General features: G+C 36.4%; 1 protein-coding gene across 1 annotated transcript; it reads right to left on the bottom strand.

The window, feature by feature from the left end:
* Nucleotides 1–465: 465 nt before the first annotated feature.
* LOC104101269 (GCN5-related N-acetyltransferase 7, chloroplastic) lies at nt 466–7,706 on the bottom strand. The gene is made up of 5 exons (XM_009608719.4): nt 7,335–7,706; nt 6,215–6,370; nt 2,846–2,941; nt 2,601–2,721; nt 466–882 (listed from the first exon to the last, which is right to left on the bottom strand). The coding sequence occupies exons 1-5, from the start codon at nt 7,644–7,646 to the stop codon at nt 719–721; spliced, it is 849 nt and encodes a 282-aa protein (XP_009607014.1). The 5' UTR covers nt 7,647–7,706; the 3' UTR covers nt 466–718.
* Between the last annotated feature and the right edge of the window lie 13,527 nt (nt 7,707–21,233).

The raw sequence follows: 21,233 nt of genomic DNA, 5'->3' as shown, positions 1-21,233 counted from the left end.
ATCGCTTATTAGTTATTATCAGGATTATTTCTCGTAAAATCATAGATCGCTTAAGTAATCTCCAGGTGATCGCCTATTAGTTATTATTAGGATCTTTTCTCGTGAAATCATAGATCGCCCAAGTATTATTCATAATCACCTAAGTGATCTCGAGTTGATAACTTATTAGTTATTACTAGGATCGAATTTTTATAAAGTGAGAAATCCTTATGAAATCATAGATCGTCTGTGTGTTATTTTGAAATAGTTCATGTATTATTTCTGATATTGATCCCTTATTAGTTAGCTTAGGCTCTGAAGAATTAGTTAGCTTCATTTTATCAAAAGGACCATTGCTTGAAACAATAAAATGATGCTAAATCTATAGTCAATTTAATTGTTGCATATTTATAGTATGTATATACAGGAAACAAGCAAAACATCTAACATGTTCAATATGATATGTAAAAAGATGGACACAAATAATGCATGGAGAAATTACTTGCAATAAAAATCTACAAGAAATGATACATTTGTAGCTACTTTCAAATACATGGCGCAATCCCCTCCCCCACCACCTCATGTAGCTATTGATTCACTTGGACGTCATGGTCGAGGACTTCCAAACACATCGTAAGCTAAACTGTTGCCGACAAATAACCAATATAATAACGCTATAGAATGACCCGATATTGAGGGTAGAAATGAGAATTTTGTGTATATTCTACATCAAAACATCTTAAGAGTTGGAAAGATCTGTCCACAAAAGAAGCCTACGAGGTCGATCTAAGAACCTTGCTTGCCATGCAGGTTCCTCGTTCTCGTATACAAAGCCACATTTCATGTACAACTTCTTCGCCGGCTCATTGTCAATGGCAACATGGACATATAAATCACTTATTCCTGAAAGAAATATCGCAAAAGAATACCGTTAGTAATCAACTCAAGTGAATCGTTTCACTATGTAGTTAAGCAGCGATAGTAACATGTACTGTAATACGACGAAAAACATACAGTAGTTTACTGTGAATCCAGAGGAAAGAAAGAACCAATTCGGGCACAATCCGAGGCGTATAGTTCTTAAATGCATTTAAGATATAAGAAATGGTGTATGGAACAAAATGCTGCACTATATCTCGAGATAGACCTGTTAGGAGCTCAATAATGGTAGAGATAACACTCTCCATTTTTCTTGCATAAGAATATAATTATACAAACTCCGGTACAATTAACAATAGCTAAGATCCGTTCATCAAAATTGAGCAAAAGGGCAGTCCGGTGCATGAAGTATCCCGCATTCACGCAGGGTCCAGACAAGGGCAGCATCCCAAGGGGTGTGATGTAAGCGGCCTATCCTGATGCAAGCATCAATAGCTGATTCCACGGCTCGAACCTGTAACCTATACGTCACACGGAGACCAGAGGCGGATCCAGGATTTTGGCAGGATGGGTGCACTATTAAGAAGAGATGGATCCAAAATATAAATTTTACTGGTTCAACCTTTAGTTCTTACGATTGCGTACTCATTGCACTTTTGGAATTATAAGTTCAAATTTTTGTTTTTTAAATAGTAATTTTCTTACATCTATATCTATTTTTCATGTTGAAATCAGTTGAACCCATTGATTATATGCTACACCATACACTGCTACTAGTTTTAATATACACATGTTTAATCATATAAGATTTTACAGCGACAAAAGAAGATTAGGAATTTCAATGTGTGAAAATTTTGAAAGAATTAATCAAACAAAAAAGAAATAAAAAGAAAAAACACTTAATTAATACACAAAAAATAACACCAGACACGCCCATCTCCCATGGGCGTCTACTTCTAGAAAAAAAAGGAAAAAATAACAAGATTGACATAAGATTTGAACTCACAATCTCACCTAGAAAGGTACACTCAATAACCATCACATCATATAATACTTTAATCATGGGTACACACACATATATTTAAATATTTTTTAAAAAAATATAGCATTACTATACATGATTTAGGGCGGGAACATGGGTTCACGTGCCCCATGGAACCCCCCTAGATACGCCCCCTGACGGAGACAACTTTATTGTTGCTTCAAAACTCCCCTTCCTCATCAAACTTGAGCACTTAGCACAATCGGACACTTCATATTGGACCTTTTTTTATAAGTTAATCTGCCTTGGAGAGGCCGGGGGTTTGCCATTTATCCCTACCATGTATATTAATAACCAAAAAATAAGACGTATAGTGCACGCGACATAATACTTTCCTCCTCGACTCTTACATGAGCATTAAACACCAACTTAAGCATAGTTAGTTTGCCGTACAGTGAACCTACTTAGTGTTGGACTGAGGCACTCGATTTTGAATAAAAACGTATGGAGCAGTTTTATCTGATAACAAACGTAGTTATAGATTTTCATGCTTAGCATAGCTTGTTATACACAGACACATATAAGGTCGATCAAAAATTATGTTGCGCGTACTCTCCAAAATGTTGCCGCACCGGTGTCGGATCCTTCAAAAATACACTACTTTTGGAGGATCCGACACACACCCAGCCACCTTTTCGGAGAGTCCGAGCAACATAGATAAAAAACACACATACATAAATGGTAAAGCAAGAGTGAATACCCATGTCTTTAGCAACCGTCTTCGCTTTAGAAATAAGAGCACATCCCAGGCCATTTCTTTGCATTTCTTTAGCAACACATACATTACTCACGTATCCCCTAGCAAAATCAGCTCCAATTCCCTGTTTGGATACAGTAGAATGATAAAGTTACTTATACAAAGGATCTTTGCTGTTAGAAATTCAAGGATCAATAAGTAATGTAAATGCAGACAACACGACACATTTATGTACAACATGATGATACCTTTGGTTTCATTCCTGTGATTTCATCAGGAAGTCTGATGCACTGGTTAATATCCAGTGTCCCAACGACAACTAGTTCCACATTATCTTGAGAAAACTGCAAGTAATGGAAACTTGAAAAAATTAAATAGCATTACATAGAGTAAAATCTGACTTGACTCCTAATACAGATGCAAGCAATGTACAGCGAATATGTATATTTTTGGAAATGGTTGTGCCGGGCCAACTCGTGTGCACCTCGACTATTCCACTGGGTACATGCTACTTCCTAGTAGCATAGGTACCGAGTAACTCTGGTCGTCAAGACTAGTCAAATGGGAAGAAATTACCCAACATTATTTCTCTCCGGAGATGCTTAGAGGTAAAAGGCTACCTACATTATTTCTCTCTGAGCAGTTTCCAGTTGTTATGGGGTTACACCAAGGTTCTGCGCTCAGCCCGTTCTTATTTGCCCTGGTGATGGACGCGTTAACACACCATATTCAAGGGGAGGTGCCATGGTGTATGTTATTCGCCGATAATATAGTTCTAATTGATGAGTCACGAACCAGTGTTAACGAGAGGTTGGAGGTCTGGAGACAGGCCCTTGAGTCTAAGGGTTTCAAGTTGAGCAGGACGAAGCCGGAATACCTGGAGAAGTGGGCGTGGAAGTAAGGCTTGAATCACAGGTCATACCAAGTAGTGGCAATTTCAAGTACCTTGGGTCGGTTATCCAGAGGGGAAGGGAGATTAACGAGGATGTCACACACGGTATTGGGGCGGGGTGAATGAAGTGGAGGTTAGCATCTGGAGTCTTGTATGATAAGAGAGTGCCACCGATACTCAAAGGTAAGTTTTACAATGCGGTGGTTAGACCGACCATGATGTATGGGGTTGAGTGTTGACCTGTTAAGAACTCACATATCCAGAAGATGAAAGTAGCACAAATGAGAATGTTGAGGTGGATGTGCGGTCACACTAGGATGGGTAAGATTAAGAATGAAGATATTCGGGAGAAGGTGGGCGTGGCTCCCATTGATGACAAGATGCAGGAAGCGAGGCTCAGATGGTTCGGACACTTACAAAGGAGAAGCCCAGATGCTCAGGTAAGGAGGTGTGAGCGGCTGGCTTTGGAGGGCATGAGAAGAGGTAGAGGACGGCCTAAGAAGTATTGGGGAGAGGTGATCAGACCGGACATGACGAGGCTTCAGATTTCCGAGGACATGGCTCTTTATAGGAAGTTGTGGAGGTCGAGTATTAAGGTTGTAGGTTAGGAGGTAGTTGAGTCTCCCTTACTTCGTACCTTTGTGAGGCTAGTCTGGTAGGGGTTTTGTCGATGTCAGTTAGTGGCAATGTTATGTCTTACTACTCCTTTGTTTACTATAGTGCTGGGTCTATGTACTGTCTATCGTGTTTGCTTTGCATCTACTTTCTCATTTCCATAATGTTATTTTTCCTATGATTTCTATTGGTGATACTGATATTGTCTCTTTTCGTCTTCTTGAGCCGAGGGTCTTTCGAAAACAGTCTCTTTACTCCTTCGGGGTAGGGTTAAGGTTTGCGTACACACTGCCCTCCCCAGACCCCACTAGTGGGATTTCACTCAGTTCATTGATAGACGCTAAATACAACATAACAAAAACAACATACCCAGTGTGATCCCATAGGTGGAGTCTGCAAAGGGTGGGATGTACGCAAACCTTACCCTACCTTGTGTAAGGTAGAGAGGTTGTTACCGATATACCATCGGCTCAAGAAAAGCGTTTTCAAAACAGAATTGAAAAATACAAGAGTGTAAAAGCTTTATGAAAATACTGAAGAAAAGAAAGTATTGACAGCAAAAATAGTAAAGATAACCAAAGGAACGATAGACGCAAAATACAGCAAATATATTATGCCTATGAATCCTCAGTAACATGCATTACCCCGATAATTCAGTGAATAGGAACTGGAATAATCTATATGTGCCAGGTTTCGTGAACCTGAAAGGCGAGCCATCAGAAGTTAACAAAATATGTGATTACGAGGCCGTAGCCTAGAGCTCTCATAGTCAATTCTCCAAGTTTTTTCAAGTAGTAAAAACCTCTTGCAGCTACAGCGTCAACAATCAGGATCATGACTATTATAAATTTCATAAAATCTCATATTTTCTCATAAAATACTTACACCTCAATCCCAAACTAGTTGGAGTCGGATATGTAAATCCTAAGTATTAATTTTGTTCCTTTCGAGCCCATTTTATTCTAGAAGACCCAAGAAATTTAATGTTTAGAGGATTATCATTATTAAACTATACTTTACTCTGGACTTCCACCAACCGCAATCCACCTCCTTTATCTAGGCTTTGTTCTGGCTATGTGAAACTCACGTAGGCGGAATTCTTCCACAATCAACTTATCCCCAAAAGAAATGCTAGTGTTTTTTCCAATATGAAGGAGTTCATCATCAGAACCACTGCATCATTAAATGGATTGCTTTAAAGCGATTATCCTTTTGCAAGGAAATTTTACAAATCTGCTTATATACACTCATCAATGATCTCTCAATCTCAGCACAGATACTTCCTAATCTCCCTCCCCTTCCCACCATAGCCTTCGCAACAATTCCACCGCTCCATCCACTAGGAGTCTAGACAGTAACCACTTAAAAGCTTCAATAAACCTGGATTCCCAGCCAATGACACTATTACTTACCACTGAACTTGTAAAGATTACAACTGGAATAGGATAATATCAGCATCCGTTTTATTTTAAGTTGGGTCCTTATGCTTGTTTATTGAGAAAAATGGCAGCCCGGTGCACTAAGCTCCCGCTATGTGCGGGGTCGGGGAAGGACCGAACCACAAGGGTCTATTGTACGCAGTCTTACCCTGCATTTCTGCAAGAGGCTGTTTCGTGAGCTGCAGCAGCTTTTCGAGTCACACAAAAGTCCTCTAAATAAATAAAAAACATAAGTGTCGGTGTATAAAGGAATTCATGATTTGTGTGTAAACTAACAAGATGAACCCATTGCAGTTGACTCATTCAAGTTGAAAATGAATAACTCCTAGAACCTCCGGATTGTTATTCTTGTTTTTTTTTTTTCTAAAAAAGACGCGCCATTTACTCTATAAGGAAGACAGACGCCTCATTTAAAGGACTAAAAGAGAAAACCAGCCAAACTAATCCATCTCCATCCATACATAGCATTTCCAGTAAAGCTGAGGTCGATCGACTAGATATACTAGTTCCATAAAGGATCAATGATGTTTTCCTAAAGAAAGAAAGAAATAAACCAAAATGTAAAGATACTTACTTTTGATAAGTAAGGTAAAGTATTATTCGCATAAATTGAAGTCCAAACACTAAGCTAGTATAGCGAAGAACCCTGCTGTAAATGTAAAGGTGCTTACTTTACAAGAAGTACTCAAATCATATGCAACATTTGAGACTTTTGAAAATGGAAGAGTGGCATTGATGCAAGAAACTCTTCCAAAGCCGACTCTTTTCCCAGCGATACGTTCCGTCAATGCTTCAAACTCGCGTTCAGTCAGGTACTTTGTATGATCCTAATAGAACTTGATAAAGATGATATAACAATCAGTATTTACTTTAACAGGATCAGCTCCATATTCAAAAGATCAGAAAATTTAGAACATAACTTGTACATGATGAAAACCACCTTATCTTAGTTGTCAAAAAAGCTAAACACATTACAACATGCTAGTCAAACAAAGAAAACATTTTTCTTTAACTGGAACTAACATTGCCACACACAAAAAATAGACAAATAAGAATTCTTGGATTAAGAAAAAAGAGAAACCCAATAATCTGTTCACATCAATTACAATAAAACTCAAATATATTAATATATAATTTAAATACAAAAAAGGAACTTCTTTTCTTTTTTGGATGAAGAAAAAAAAAAGAGAATAAATTATACTACTAAACATAAACGTTGATTTTTTATATTCTTGGCAAGATAAATTCACAAGCTCTCACATAAATTACAATAAATTCCAAATATTACTAACAACAGAGAAAACTAAATATAAAAATCCACCTTTTTTTCTTGGATGAAGGTAAAAAGAGAACGGGCCAAATATACATATTTACTATGAGAAAAGGTTTAAATATACCCCTCATTATAATATGGATCCAAATATACCGTTATACTATTGGTTTAAATATACCCTTCTTCCGTTAAATTTGTCCAAGTTGGACAAACAATCCTACGTGGTACTGACATTTGACGAGGTCGGTGCCACACCTCAGCGCCCCAAACCCATTTTACTCCCCCCTCTATTTTTTTTTTCCACCACTAAAATTTCCTTCCCCTTCACCGCCGTTACCGCCACCGTGAACAATATTGTACTGTGCAGCTATATACATAAATTCTTACACCAAATACAATAAAATTCAACAGAATTAAGCAGAAAAAACAGAAACTATGTCTATTTACACTAACAATAAATAACTAAATTTAGCTATAGGAAAAAAAAAAAAAAAAAAAATGGACCAAGAGCAACTCACTTCTGTGTTGAGAGTGTCATGTTGGAAATCATAGAAAATTCTAACACGAAGAGAAGAAGCAGCCCATAATTCATTTTCAGATTTAGCTTCAGATATACATAAAAAAGATTTATCAATCAATATTGGGTGTGGGGTAGGTGAAGAAATTTGTTGGGAAAGTTGTTGAGAGGAACAAAGAACAAAAGAACGAAGAGGGGTACTACTTCTATAGCCATAAGTACTATAGATGATGTTGGTGTTGTGTAATTTGGAGCTAAGGTACAGAGAAGAAGCTTGTGGTGAGTATGAAAATGGTGTAATGAGGATTGCCATTTTTTCTCTTTGCTTTGTTTTGGTCCAAGCTTTTTCTAGCTTAATTTGATTTTTTATTTTTATTTTTTGGACTATGTTTTCAATATTTCTAAAGAGAATCTCATTTGTAATGGGAAAATCCAAAATTATTTTTTTTTCTCCTAAAAAGTAAATATTCACAAAGAGGCAATAGAAGTGCACATTTTAAAATTTAGAAATGGTAGGACGGAAATTAATAAATTTCCAGTTAAGTATTTCACATTTTTCATATAAAACAGTGAATGCCCAATAATCTTTCGGGGGTTGGTATGTCTTATTAGCGCTTGGTCTGGAAAAGGCCGATCAGAGAAAGGACTCCTATAATTCGGATGTAAAGCTCAATTACTTTATTTAATATGATAAAGATAGGTTTGTCACTTTATTATTATATTTAATATGATAAAAATAATTATTGTAATTTTAATATTATAGTAGATAAAATTTGGTGATCGTACGTTAAAGTAACGGGTGACGTTCACAAATAGCAATTTTTTAAGACTCCTATTTAAAAAATAGCCGAAGTTTATAAAGTATTTAAAATCTAATCGTCTCAGAATCAATCTTCAAACTTCATACTTGGCTATAAAGTTTAAATTGTGGGTCAGAACTAGGCTTATGGTCTGAAGTCTGAATGCAATTCAAAGTCAAACTTTCGGCTAAAAAGCATAAGCAGTTTGAAGTTTGTCAAAATTGGCTAAACTTTAAATAACTTTTAAAAACTAAATATATTTTAAATAAGAGTGCTAAAAGCGGCCATACTCGTACAAACAGAAAAGCCCATATAGCTGGAGAGAAGCCCGTCAAAAGTGGGCCTCTGTAGCACCATACTATGTTAGTTACTTTTAGAAAAAATTATGTAATATAGCCGCTCCTAAAAATAAGAGTCGGCATATATATATATATATATATATATATATATATATATATATATATATATATATTATTTTATTTTTTATTTTATTATTATTATTATTATTATTTTTTTATACAACCATCATCACTCTTCTTTGATTTCGTTATTATGAAAAAGGGTCTAGAACTATTTAGTGGTATTTTATCAAAAAAATATGAGTCACTACCGAACATAGCTGTTTTTCAGAACAACTCTACTAAAAATAAAGTCAAACACATCAAAAAAAAAAAAAAATTGACAACAAAGCTAACACTAACTCTTTCAAGATTATTTCTAAAATTAACGCTCGAGGGTATGACTTAGTGATCAAAGTATATACAATATTTTTAGATCAAGTGCAGATTTTGACGGAGACGAATAACACTAGTTAATTTTTTTTTATTTTTTATAAGCATTGATTAAATTACTCAGTATATGTACATGTGGAAGGTGACAGATACATAATAAAATATGATAGATACCAACAAACTAGTCCTAACACCTCCGTTATTAAATAAATTAAATTCAAAACCAAATCAAATGGGTTAAACAAATAATTAAAATAAGAAATACTTCATTTAATAACCAGGACCTATGTTAGGGTCTGAAAGTTTGTACTTACCTTTTTTTATTACAGATTGGTACGTATAGTTTTGGACTAATTTGCCAGGCTAATATCCTAGTGGAATAATTGCTTTCTTATTCAAATTCCAAGTTCCAAGCTCCTACTTTTAATCACTTTATATCTACAATAATTGTCAGTCAGGCTAAAAACTGTATCTACATATTTCCCAATATAAACACTCAGAAAAAGAAACAAGACGTGCATTTTTTGCGGATTGAAAACTCACTTTACACTCTTTTCTAAACTATATAATCCTTAGCAAAATCAGCTTTTACTTACAAAGCTATTCTATGTTTTACTTGACCCAAAAAAATCACAAGATCTTCTTTGGTAGTGTAGATTCATTCATTCCTTGGATATTGTGTTAACACTAGGGTAGTTTGGTAAGATATATTAAGGAAAATAGTATATGTATTAGTTTTGGTGTTATTAATTTCTTGTTTTGTAGTGTTTTATACACCCTATTCAATACTCTCTCTGTCCCAAATTAGTTGTCATATTTCGCTTATTGAGATTCAATTTAACTAATCATCTCAAATAAACTAGATTATATTAATTTAATATTTTGAAATTGAATTTTTGATCTTCAAAAAGAAAAAGTGCTGCAAATTTCAACTCTTCCCACGTCAATAAGATGAAAAAAATATTTTAAAATGTTGGTCAACGTTCAGATCGTTTAACTCTCGAGAAGAAAAACATGACAACTAATTTGGGATGAAGGGAGTGCTATTCTTATACATAGTAAACTATGGCATTAGCAATATCATAATTTTTAATATATGGATAAGCATGTATAAAAATCGAATTGTCCTTTCAAAACCTTTAATACACCAAACCAAATTAAACAGTCGATAAGAAATAATTCCAGTATAACTAATCTCAACATAACTAATCTTAACATTACTACTCTCAATATTACTAATACGCCTTATTCAATACTATTCTTATATACCTTACCAAACTACCCCTAACCTTTAAATGCTCTTTCAATGTAGGACAAAGGAAAGCTAAAAAGAAAAGTTTAACCATTGTGTATTTTGTAAGTATAAATAGAGAATTTATCATATAAATTCGAGTTTGATCTCAAGTATTTTTGTGACGTTTAGATATGCAAATGTAGCTATGTTATCAGATTATTCAATTTTTCTTTACCAAGCTTCCCCTCATAACATATTTATTTATTTAGATTTTGTAAATGTCTAAATTTAACCCTATATGGTAATTTTTTTTAAAGTACTTGTGTAATAGTTTCGGGCCATTGAATCCTTGCTGTTAGTAAATCACTAGTATTAGCACTCGCGCAGATGCGAAAACACTAACCATGTCAAATATTTGAGTTATTTAGATTATATATAAATAATCTTAAAATTTAAATTTTCTCGATAAATATGGATAATCATTGGATATTAAGTAAGCAACACTACATGAAAAAGATTAACCATTTCTCAAATCTCCTAGTTATAATTTTTTTTTTTTGTATAATTCTCGTCGGTGTCATTGGATCCTAAAGATAGTAAGGAAGCAAAATAATAACTCATATTTATGGCAAAACAATCAAACGTTGAGACTATGAAGGACTCTTTGGATATGACTTCACTCTTTTACTACTACTTGAACTCTTATTTGGTGTGTTGATATCTTTCAAAAAATATTTCCATCTTAAAATTTCAGTTTCTAAAACTTTATTTTTCAATAATAATTATTTTTATAATAATATAAGTAAAAATTTTATCCTTAATTCAAAACTCATTTTAGTCGGCTATCTAAAAATTTAAAAAAATTCTTTAGCCACTGAATTGTTTTTTCCAGTATGACTCCATTTTGATATTTGATATTAACCATGTTAAATATTTGAGTTATTTGAATTATATGTAAATAACCATAATATTTAAACCTTCAAGATAATTATAGATAACCCTTTGATATTAATTAAGAAACACTACATGAAAAAAGACTAACATTTTCTCAAATCTCGTAGTGATAATTTTATTTTTGCACCTCTCTCATCGGTGTCACTGGAACCTAAAAATTGCCACAAAGCGAAATAATAACTCGTATTTACGGCAAAGCACAAATGTTGACACAATATGAACGATTCTTTGGTTACGACGTGACTCTTTTACTATGACTTGAACTTTGATTTGGTATGTTGTTATCTTTCAAAAATTATTTCTATTTTGAAATTTAATTTCTAAAACTTTATATATATTTCAATAATGATTATATTTATAATGATGCAAGTAAAGATATTATCCTTAATTTAAAATTTACTTTAATCGGCTATCTAAAAATTTAAATAATTATTTAGCCGGTGAAACTTTATTTCACTATGACTCCATTTTGAGTTTATCGATATCTCTAGCCACATATTTTGAATTTTGAATACCCTATATATACATATTTTTTGTTCTTTGAATCATTAAATATTAAATTAGTTGATTGTTATTATATACCATTACATATATTATCTTAAAATTGCCAAGTAGTTTTTTTTTTGACACCATACCTGGCCTAACCTCAATGCAAATTACTCAAATTGCATTTACTTTCAAATTCGAATATCATATCAGTTTGTTAGTAATAGTGATTTTTTTAAAACGACACACAATATAAAATAAAAAAAAATCTAAGATATCCTTATCTTATAATTTATGTATTTGAGTTGAAAAAAATATTTGAAATCAATGAGATCAGCTTGTAAAATTTTTATACTCAACAAAGATGAAACAGATTTAGAAATTCGTTGTCATCTCTTATTTCTGGTTTTTAGATTATTATACATTTTTTTCTATATTATTTTCTTTTATCTTATTTTTATGTCTTTCTTTCTTTTATTACAAAAAGTTAATTTATTTCGCTATAAAAGGATGAGTTTTAATTGAAATTGTCTACATAAGAATTTTATTTATATTTTTAATCTTTGGTTGAAATTCTTTCATATTTTTCTTTTGGCTTTATCTAATCAATCTAAATAGGTGCTCACACAACCACTTAAATTAAAAAAATTAAAGGATGTGTAATTATATATATAATTTATATATAATATGATTATAATCGTATGTTGTCGGTATATCATCTATATATATTAGCTATAAAAAGTAAACAATAAATCTGGCAGTATTTATGTAAATATTCCATAAGATTTCAGTTTCATAATTTTATCCATGATATGACATCTATTATAATAATTTTAAAAACTCTCTACTAAAATTCAAAATAATTTTATCTTTTTATTTTTAAAAATTACATTTATTTTAAAAAATAATCCCATTTCAAAATAATTTGTTTACATTTTAAAAAAATATTCATGTCATACCAATATTTTTTAAAAATATACTGTTTGTTACACTTGAAAATCACTATAGAAACTATCAATTAGAAACCAATATCTCTCTTGCTGAATTCGAGAAAAAAAATCTTTCACATAATCTAATGATTCAAAACTAATATTCTTCAATTCAGTTAAATGAAGAGGTTTCAGCTTATACACTTCAATTCCTAGAAAGTGCTAAATTGAAGTTAATGATAGCAATTTTATAGCCAAATTTTTGTTATTTGTTTGATGTCCATTTATACAAATTGACTCTTCTAACAATTATTCTTCAAAAATGAAAAAAAAAATAACTTTTTTTTAATATTGACTGATTTTTGTGTTAATTCTTTCTTCAGCATGTAGGTTTACTTTATTATATATGTAAGTAAACTTTTATTCGATTTTTAAACTCTTTTTTGTTATATTGATAAACATAGACGTGTACCCTGTATATTACATTTAGTTTAAAAGAAATTCGCTTTATTCAAATTTAGCTATAATGTTTTAAAGAACTATAATTATAGGGTTTTAAATGTGAAAGGATTCTATAGTTATATGGAGTAGTGTTTTTTCTTTTTTGCCATAAGCGAAGTAATATTTAAATAATTAGAAAGGATAACATGATAACAAAAGATAACATGTGATCATTACCTGTCACGACCCCAAATTTTCTCTGTAGGATGTCGTGATGGCACCTAATTTCTAAGACTAGGTAAGCCTATCAATGCGGAATAATAATAAATATATGAAATAAATAAACTACAATTCAAATAATTTCAACTCCCAAAACCCAGTAGAAATAAATCACAAGCTTCTAAGAATTTATTCTTAATGTCTCTATATATCAAGGTCTAAAGAAAAATAAGGAAGCAACACAAAAATGATAGAAGGGGACTCCGGAGTCTGCGGACGCTGACAGATATACCTCGAAATCTCCGTGCGCAGGTAACTCACTAACGTCTAGGCTGGTAAGATGTAGCTGGATCTGCACAAAAAGATGTACAGAAGCATAGTATGAGTACACCACAGCGGTACCCAGTAAGTGCCAAGCTTAACCTCGGTAGAGTAGTGACGAGGTCAGGTGAGGCCCTACTGGAATATAATAATGGCATGGTAAAATATTTAACAATATAGTAAAATAAAATAATATTGAAAATGAATCAAGTAGTGTATCACCATTTAATTAAGCAAAATAATGACAAATAATATCTCGTGGAAACAAAACAGAATTTCAAATAATATCTCGTGAAAACAAAACTGAATTTCCTTTAAACTTTAAGAAAATCACAACAAATAATTAAGGCAACTGCGACCATAAATCAATATCACCAAGGGCACTCTCGAGGTACCGCCTCGTAGTCCCAAATAATAAACAAATTCACAATATCTCATTTTCTTATCTCACCGCGGGAGCCTTCACAATTTATTTGAAAGAAAATATTTTTTCCGAAATAGCATCCCGCGTTTTAGCCATCCTTATCACACCGCATGACTTCTAGTAGTTTTCCCTGCTAGCCACGCGTATCAAGCCACCCTTATCTCACCGCATGCGTTTCGATACCCAGACCTTATACCACCGCATGCGTATCAATATCACAATATATCATAATTTGCACCTCAAGTGCTCAAATAATGTAACTTGCCAAAATAATTCAACAACAATATTTTTTCACAATAAAGAGCTCACGGCTCATGCCAAAATAAATCATCAATAATATTTTTCCACAATAAAGAGCTCACGGCTCCACCACAATGAGTACAAAAATCTTACAAAATATTCAAGAATAAATAATTCAGAAAAATAATATTTCAAAATCTTTAATGCGTTGCTTCAATATCAAATTTAAAATGTCAAATACTTCATATTAATAATGTTTAATTTAAAGAAAATCACCATTCAAATAATGCACAAAATAAAAGAAACCAAGTTTCAACTAAACAGGTATAACAATTAGCAGGAAAAGGTCAAACAAATTTAAGGTATATATCTCAGATCAATGATGAAGAATATATCAAGATAAAATAATTTAATAAATGCGCAACAATGATCTACACAATTTAAAAATATAATCTTTCACATTTAGCCCGTGTACACACTCGTCACCTCGTGTACACGACTTTCAACATATTTCAATAATTACATTAATATCAATTCTAGGAAATATTTTCCCCACACAAGGTTAGACAAGTCACTTACCTCGACTTGCTCCAATTTAACCAAGTAGTATACTTTTTTCTCGATTTTTCGATTCCGATCGACTCGTATCTAGTAATAATTAATTCGATACAGTTAACAAAAATTATAGAATCAATTCCATAAGAAAATACTATATTTTTCAACAAAATCCGAAATTAACTCAAAAATGGCATGTAGGGCCCATGTCTCGGAATCCGGCGAAAGTTACGAAATATGAACGCTCATTCAACTACGAGTCCAACCATACCATTTTTACAAAAATCTGACATCAACTTGACCTCCAAATCTCAAATTCTCATTTTGAAATCCCTAGGCCCAAATCCTTTAATTTCACCTCAAAAACATGTAATCTATTCGAAATATTCAATGATAATCCAATATAATTGACTAACAATGATCACATGTGACTTACCTCAAGTTTTCCTGTGAATTCTCTCTAAACAATCGCCCAAAACCGTGTTGAAAATGTCCAAATGACAAAAATATCGGAACCCCTCTATTTTTGTAATCCGGTTAGTGCTTTCGCACCTGCGGACAAAATTCTCGCACCTGCGGTCCCGTATCTGCAGAAATTTCTCAGCCCAGCTGCCTTCGCTTCTGCGAGCTTTGGACCGCATCTGCGCCTTCGCAGGTGCGAAAAATTCCATCGCACCTGCGGACCTGCCCGCACCTGCGCCCTTCCTCTCGCTTCTGCGCAAGCGCTTCTGCGCAACATGAGCCGCATCTGCGGCTCCAACTGGGCAGCCCTTCATCCGCTTTTGCGAGCCACAGCTCGCTTGTGCGAGTCCACACCTGCGGTCAGTCCCTCCGCAAGTGCGATGACACCAGAAGCTGGAAATATCAGAATTTGCCTAAGTCCAAAAATTGATCCGATTTCGATCCGGATCGCACTCGGGGTACTCGGGACCCCGTCCGAAAATACCAACAAGTCCTAAATCATTATACGAACTTAGTCGAGTCTTCAAATCACATCCAACAACACTAAAAATACGAATCACACATAGAATCAAGCCTAATAAATCTTAAGAATTTCCAACTTCTACATTCGATGTCGAAGCCTATCAAATCAAGTCCGATTGACCTCAAATTTTGTACACAAGTCATAAATAACATAACGGAGCTGTTAAAATTTTCAGAACTAGATTCCGATCCGATATCAAAAAGTCAACTCCCCGGTCAAACTTCCAAACTTAAATTCCTATTTTAGCCATTTCAAGCCTAATTTCATTACGGACTTCCAAATAAAATTTTCGATCACGCTCCTAAGTCCAAAATCACCATACGGAGCTGTTGGAATCATCAAATTCTATTCCGGGGTCGTTTGCACAAAATTCGACATCCGGTCACTATTTGAATTTAAACTTTTAATTTTTCTTCAAAATTCCATATCTCGGGCTACGGACCTCGGAATTTGATTTCGGGCATACATCCAAGTCCCAAATTACGATACGGACCTACTGAAACTGTCAAAATACTGATCCGAGTCCGTTTACTAAAAATGTTGACCAAGGTCAACTCAGTTGAGTTTTAAAGCTCTAATTCATATTTTAATTTATTTTTTCGCATAAAAACTTTTCAAAAAATTGTACGGACTGCGTACACAAGTCGAATAATGATAAATAGTGCTTTTCGAGTTCTTAGAACATAGAATTAATTATTAAATTTAAAGATAACATTTTGGATCATCAAATTCTCCACCTCTAAAATAAACGTTCGTCCTCGAACGGAGTTAGAAGAAATACCTGAGCTGGTGAATAAGTGTGGATAACAACTGCTTATATCATGCTCGGTCTCCCAAGTCGCCTCTTCGGCCGGATGACCCCTCCACTGAACCTTCACGGAAGCAATGTTCTTTGACCTCAGCTTTCGAACCTGCCTATCCAAAATAGCCACTGGTTCCTCAACATAAGATAGATCCTTGTCCAACTGAACCAAATTGAAGTCTAACACATGAGACAGATCGCCGTGATATTTCCGAAGCATGGAAACATGGAATACCGGATGAACGGTATGAAGACTAGGTGGTAGTGCAAGTCTGTAAGCCACCTCTCCAACTCTCTCAAGAATCTCAAAAGGCCCAATATACCTAGGGCTCAACTTGCCCTTCTTTCCGAACCTCATCACACCCTTCATAGGCGAAACCCGGAGCAATACCCGCTCACCAACCATGAATGCAATATCACGAACCTTCCGATCCGCATAACTCTTCTGTCTATATTGGGCTGTACGAAGTCGATCCTGAATCAACTTAACCTTTTCCAAGGCATCCTGAATCAAGTCGGTACCCAATAGTCTAGCCTCGCCCGGCTCGAACCAACCCACCGGAGACCGGCACTGCCTACCATACAAGGCCTCATACGAAGCCATCTGAATGTTTGACTGGTAACTGTTATTGTAAGCAAACTCCGCAAGTGGTAATAACTGATCCCAAGCATCCCCAAAATCTATCACACACGCACGAAGCATATCCTCCAGTATCTGAATAGTGCATTCGGACTGCCCGTCCGTCTGAGGGTGAAATGATATACTTAACTCTACCCGAGTACCCAACTCACGTTGTACTGCCCTCCAAAACTGTGAGGTAAACTGTGTACCCCGGTCAGAGATGATAGATACCGATACACCGTGAAGTCTGACAATCTAGCGAATATATACCTGAGCCAGCTGCTCTGAAGAGTAAGTAGTAATCACAGGAATGAAATGAGCTGATTTGGTCAGCCTATCCACAATCACCCAAACTGCATCAATCTTCCGCTGAGTCCGTGGGAGCCCAACAACAAAATCCATAGTGATCCGCTCCTATTTCCATTCTAGAATCTCTAACTTCTGAAGTAATCCACCCGGTCGCTGATGCTCATATTTCACCTGTTGAAAATTTAGACACCGAGATACATACTCTACTATGTCTTTCTTCATCCGCCTCCACTAATAGTGCTGTCTCAAGTCCCGATACATCTTTGCAGCACCCGGATGAATGGAGTACCACGAACTGTGAGCCTCCTGGAGAATCACCTCACGCAAGCCATCTACATTGGGTACACATAGCCTGCCCTGCATTCGTAGTACACCGTCATCTCCAATAGTGACTTCCTTGGCATCACCGTGCTGAACTGTATCCTTAAGGACAATCAAATAAGGGTCATCATACTGTCGCTCCCTGATATGATCATAAAGAGAAGACTGATAAACCACACAAGCCAAAACTCGACTCGGCTCGAAAATATCCAACCTGACAAACTGGTTGGCTAAGGCCTGAACATCCAAGGCTAGAGGCCTCTATGATACCGGTAAATATGCTAAGCTGCCCAAACTCTCCGTCTTACGACTCAAGGCATCGGCCACTACATTGGCCTTCCCATGATGATAGAGAATGGTGATATCATAATCCTTAATCAACTCCAACCATCTCCGCTGCCGCAAATTAAGATCCTTCTATTTAAACAGATGTTGTAGACTCCGGTGATCAGTGTAGACCTCACAATGGACACCGTACAAATAATGCAGCCAAATATTTAAGGCATGAACAATAACTGCTAACTCCAGGTCATGTACATGATAATTCTTCTCATGCACCTTTAACTGTCTGGACGCGTAGGCAATCACCCTACCATCTTACATCAACACTGCGCCGAGACCAATACGCGACGCGTCACAATACACAGTATAAAACCCTATACCTGTAGGTAATACCAATATTGGGGCTGTAGTCAAAGCTGTCTTCAGCTTTTGAAAGCTCTCCTCACATTCCTTGGTCTACCTGAACGGAGCACCCTTCTGGTTTAATTTGGTCATAGATGTAGCAATAGAAGAGAAACCCTTTACAAATCGGCGATAATATCTTGCCAAACCAAGAAACTCCGGATTTCCGTAACTGAGGACGGTCTGGACCAATTCTGCACTGCTTCAATCTTCTTCGGATCTACCTTGATCCCCTCGCATGAAACTATATGACCCAAAAATCCCACTGAATCAAGCCAGAATTCACACTTTGAGAATTTTGCGTATAACTTTTTTTCTCTCAAAATCTGAAGCACGGTGCTCAGGTGTTGTTCATGATCTTCCCGACTCCGGGAATACACCAGAATGTCATCAATAAACACAATGACGAAAGAATCAAGATAGGGGTGAAATACACTATTCATTAAGTGCATAAATATTGTTGGGGCATTGGTCATCCCAAAAGACATCACAAGGAACTCGTAATGACCATATCGATTCCTGAAAGCAGTCTTCGGGATATCTGGATCCCGAATCTTCAATTGATGATAGCCTGAATGTAAGTCGATCTTAGAGAATACTCTGGCACCCTGAAGCTGATCAAATAGGTAATCAATACGTGGCAATGGATACCTGTTCTTCACGGTAACCTTGTTCAGCTGGCGGTAATCAATACATATCCGTATAGAACCGTCCTTCTTCTTTACAAATAAGATAGAAGCACCCCAAGGCGATACACTGGGCCGAATAAATCCCTTATCCAGCAATTCCTGTAACTATTCTTTTAATTCTTTCAACTCTGTTGGGCCCATACGGTATGGTGGAATAGAAATGGGCTGAGTGCCTGGTAACAAATCAATGCCAAAATCAATACCCCTGTCAGGTGGCATACTTGGAGGATCCGCTGGAAATACATCGGGAAAATCCCTTACTATAGGAACTAACTCCACGGTAGGAGTATCAATACTAACATCTTTTACATAGGCCAGATACGCATCACACCCCTTCTCAACAATTTGTTGAGCTTTAAGAAATGAAACAACCCTGCTAGGAACATGATTCGAGGTACCTCTCCACTCTAGCCACGGTAGACATGGCATAGCCAATGTCACTATCTTGGCGTAACAATCAAGAATAGAATGATAGGGCGACAACCAGTCCATGCCCAAAATGATATCGAAATCCACCATACTGAGCAATAATAAATCAGCTCTGGTCTCAAAACCACTGATAACAATTAAACATGACCGATACACACGGTCCACAATAATATATTCACCCACTGGTGTAGATACATAAATAGAAGAACTCAAGGAATCACGTGATACACTCAAATACGGGGCAAAATAAGATGACACATAAGAGTAAGTGGAGCCTGAATCAAATAAGACCGATGCATCTCTATGACAGACCGGAATAATACATGTGATAACAGAATCGGATGCAACAGCATCTGTCATAGCAGGAAGGGCATAATATCTGGTCTGGCCTCTCCCTCTAGGGTGACCTCTACCTGCCCGACCTCCATCTCTAGCTGGCTGTGCAGGTGGAGTGGCAACTGGTGCAGTAATCATGGCCTGAGAAGCCTGAGGACCCTGCGGAATAGGTGGGGCCTGAGAAATCTGTGGAGGTGCACCCCTCCTAAGTCTTGGCAATCCCTCATGATATGACGAGTGTCACCACGCTCAAAATAAGCCCTCGCAGTACGTGGATACTGGGACTGGCTCGGGCCTAATCTACTAGACTGCCCGCTGAAAGCACCCCGTACCAGAGGTACAGAAGACACTGGCGGTGCATAATATGGAACCTGAGGTCTGGGAGTAGCCAGAATACCACTGGAAGTTGGAAGTGCTGAATGAATAGGATAGCTCACATAACCTCTACCATGACGGGATGCAACTAGGGCACGAGAATTATTATACGTGCCAGAATCTCGGGGTCTCTTAGCTTCTCTCTCTTCCCTCTCCCGAGTCCGCATACCTTCCAATCTCCTAGCAATTGACACCACATGTTGGTATGTGATATCCATCTCTAGCTCTCGGGCCATACTGTATCTGATACTAGGGTGAAGACCCTCAATAAATCTGTGAACCCGCTCTCGAACAGTAGTAACTAAGGCTGGTGCATGCCTAGCCAAATCACTGAATCAGACCGCATATTCTGACACGGTCATAGAATCCTGGCGCAGCTGCTCAAACTCTGCGCGCCATGCATCTCTAAGACTCTGAGGAACATACTCCCTTAAGAACATATCTGAAAATTGAGTCTAAGTAAGTGAAGATGCCTCAACGGGACTATCCAACTCATATGCCCGCCACCACTGGTAGGCCTCTAAACTGGAATGCCGTGAAAGAAACCCCATTGGAATCCACAATACCCATAGTACGAATGATACGGTGACATTCCTCTAGAAAACCGTGAGCATCCTCTGAAGCTAAACCGCTGAAAGTGGGAAGGTGGTACTTCTTATACCTCTCGAGCCTGAGCTGCTCCCCCTCTGAAACTGCTGTCCTAATCTCAGGCCAAACTGGGACAACTGGCTGCACTGGTAAAACCTCTGGGGCATGGTCAACTTGGGCCCGTGGCTCTGGAGTACGGGCGGCGGGAGTATACGCTCCTCCCCCAGCCTGAGATGTGGCAGGAGCAAGTGGAATTAATCCTGCCTGAGCTAAAGTGCCAAACATGCTCAAAAACTGGGCAAGAGTCTCCTGAAGTGCAGGAGTAGTAACAGGCATCTCGGGTGCCTGCTCTCCAACTGGAGCTACTGGTGGCTCTGGTGCAACAGCTCGTGCATGTGCTCTGGCTGCACCACGTGGTCTTCCTGG

Source organism: Nicotiana tomentosiformis, chromosome 11, assembly GCF_000390325.3.
Source record: "Nicotiana tomentosiformis chromosome 11, ASM39032v3, whole genome shotgun sequence".
NCBI classification, from domain to species: Eukaryota; Viridiplantae; Streptophyta; class Magnoliopsida; order Solanales; family Solanaceae; genus Nicotiana; species Nicotiana tomentosiformis.
The sequence above is the reverse complement of the archived record's forward strand: the minus strand, read 5'-3'. Positions and strand labels throughout refer to the sequence as shown.

Coding starts and splice junctions, on each gene's coding strand:
- LOC104101269 (XM_009608719.4), bottom strand. CDS start 7,646: ATGGCAATCCTCATTACACCATTTTCATACTCACCACAAGCTTCTTCT. Junction 6,371..7,334: donor ATGACACTCTCAACACAGAA/GTGAGTTGCTCT, acceptor AAGTTCTATTAG/GATCATACAAAGTACCTGAC. Junction 883..2,600: donor GACGGTTGCTAAAGACATGG/GTATTCACTCTT, acceptor TATTTCTTTCAG/GAATAAGTGATTTATATGTC.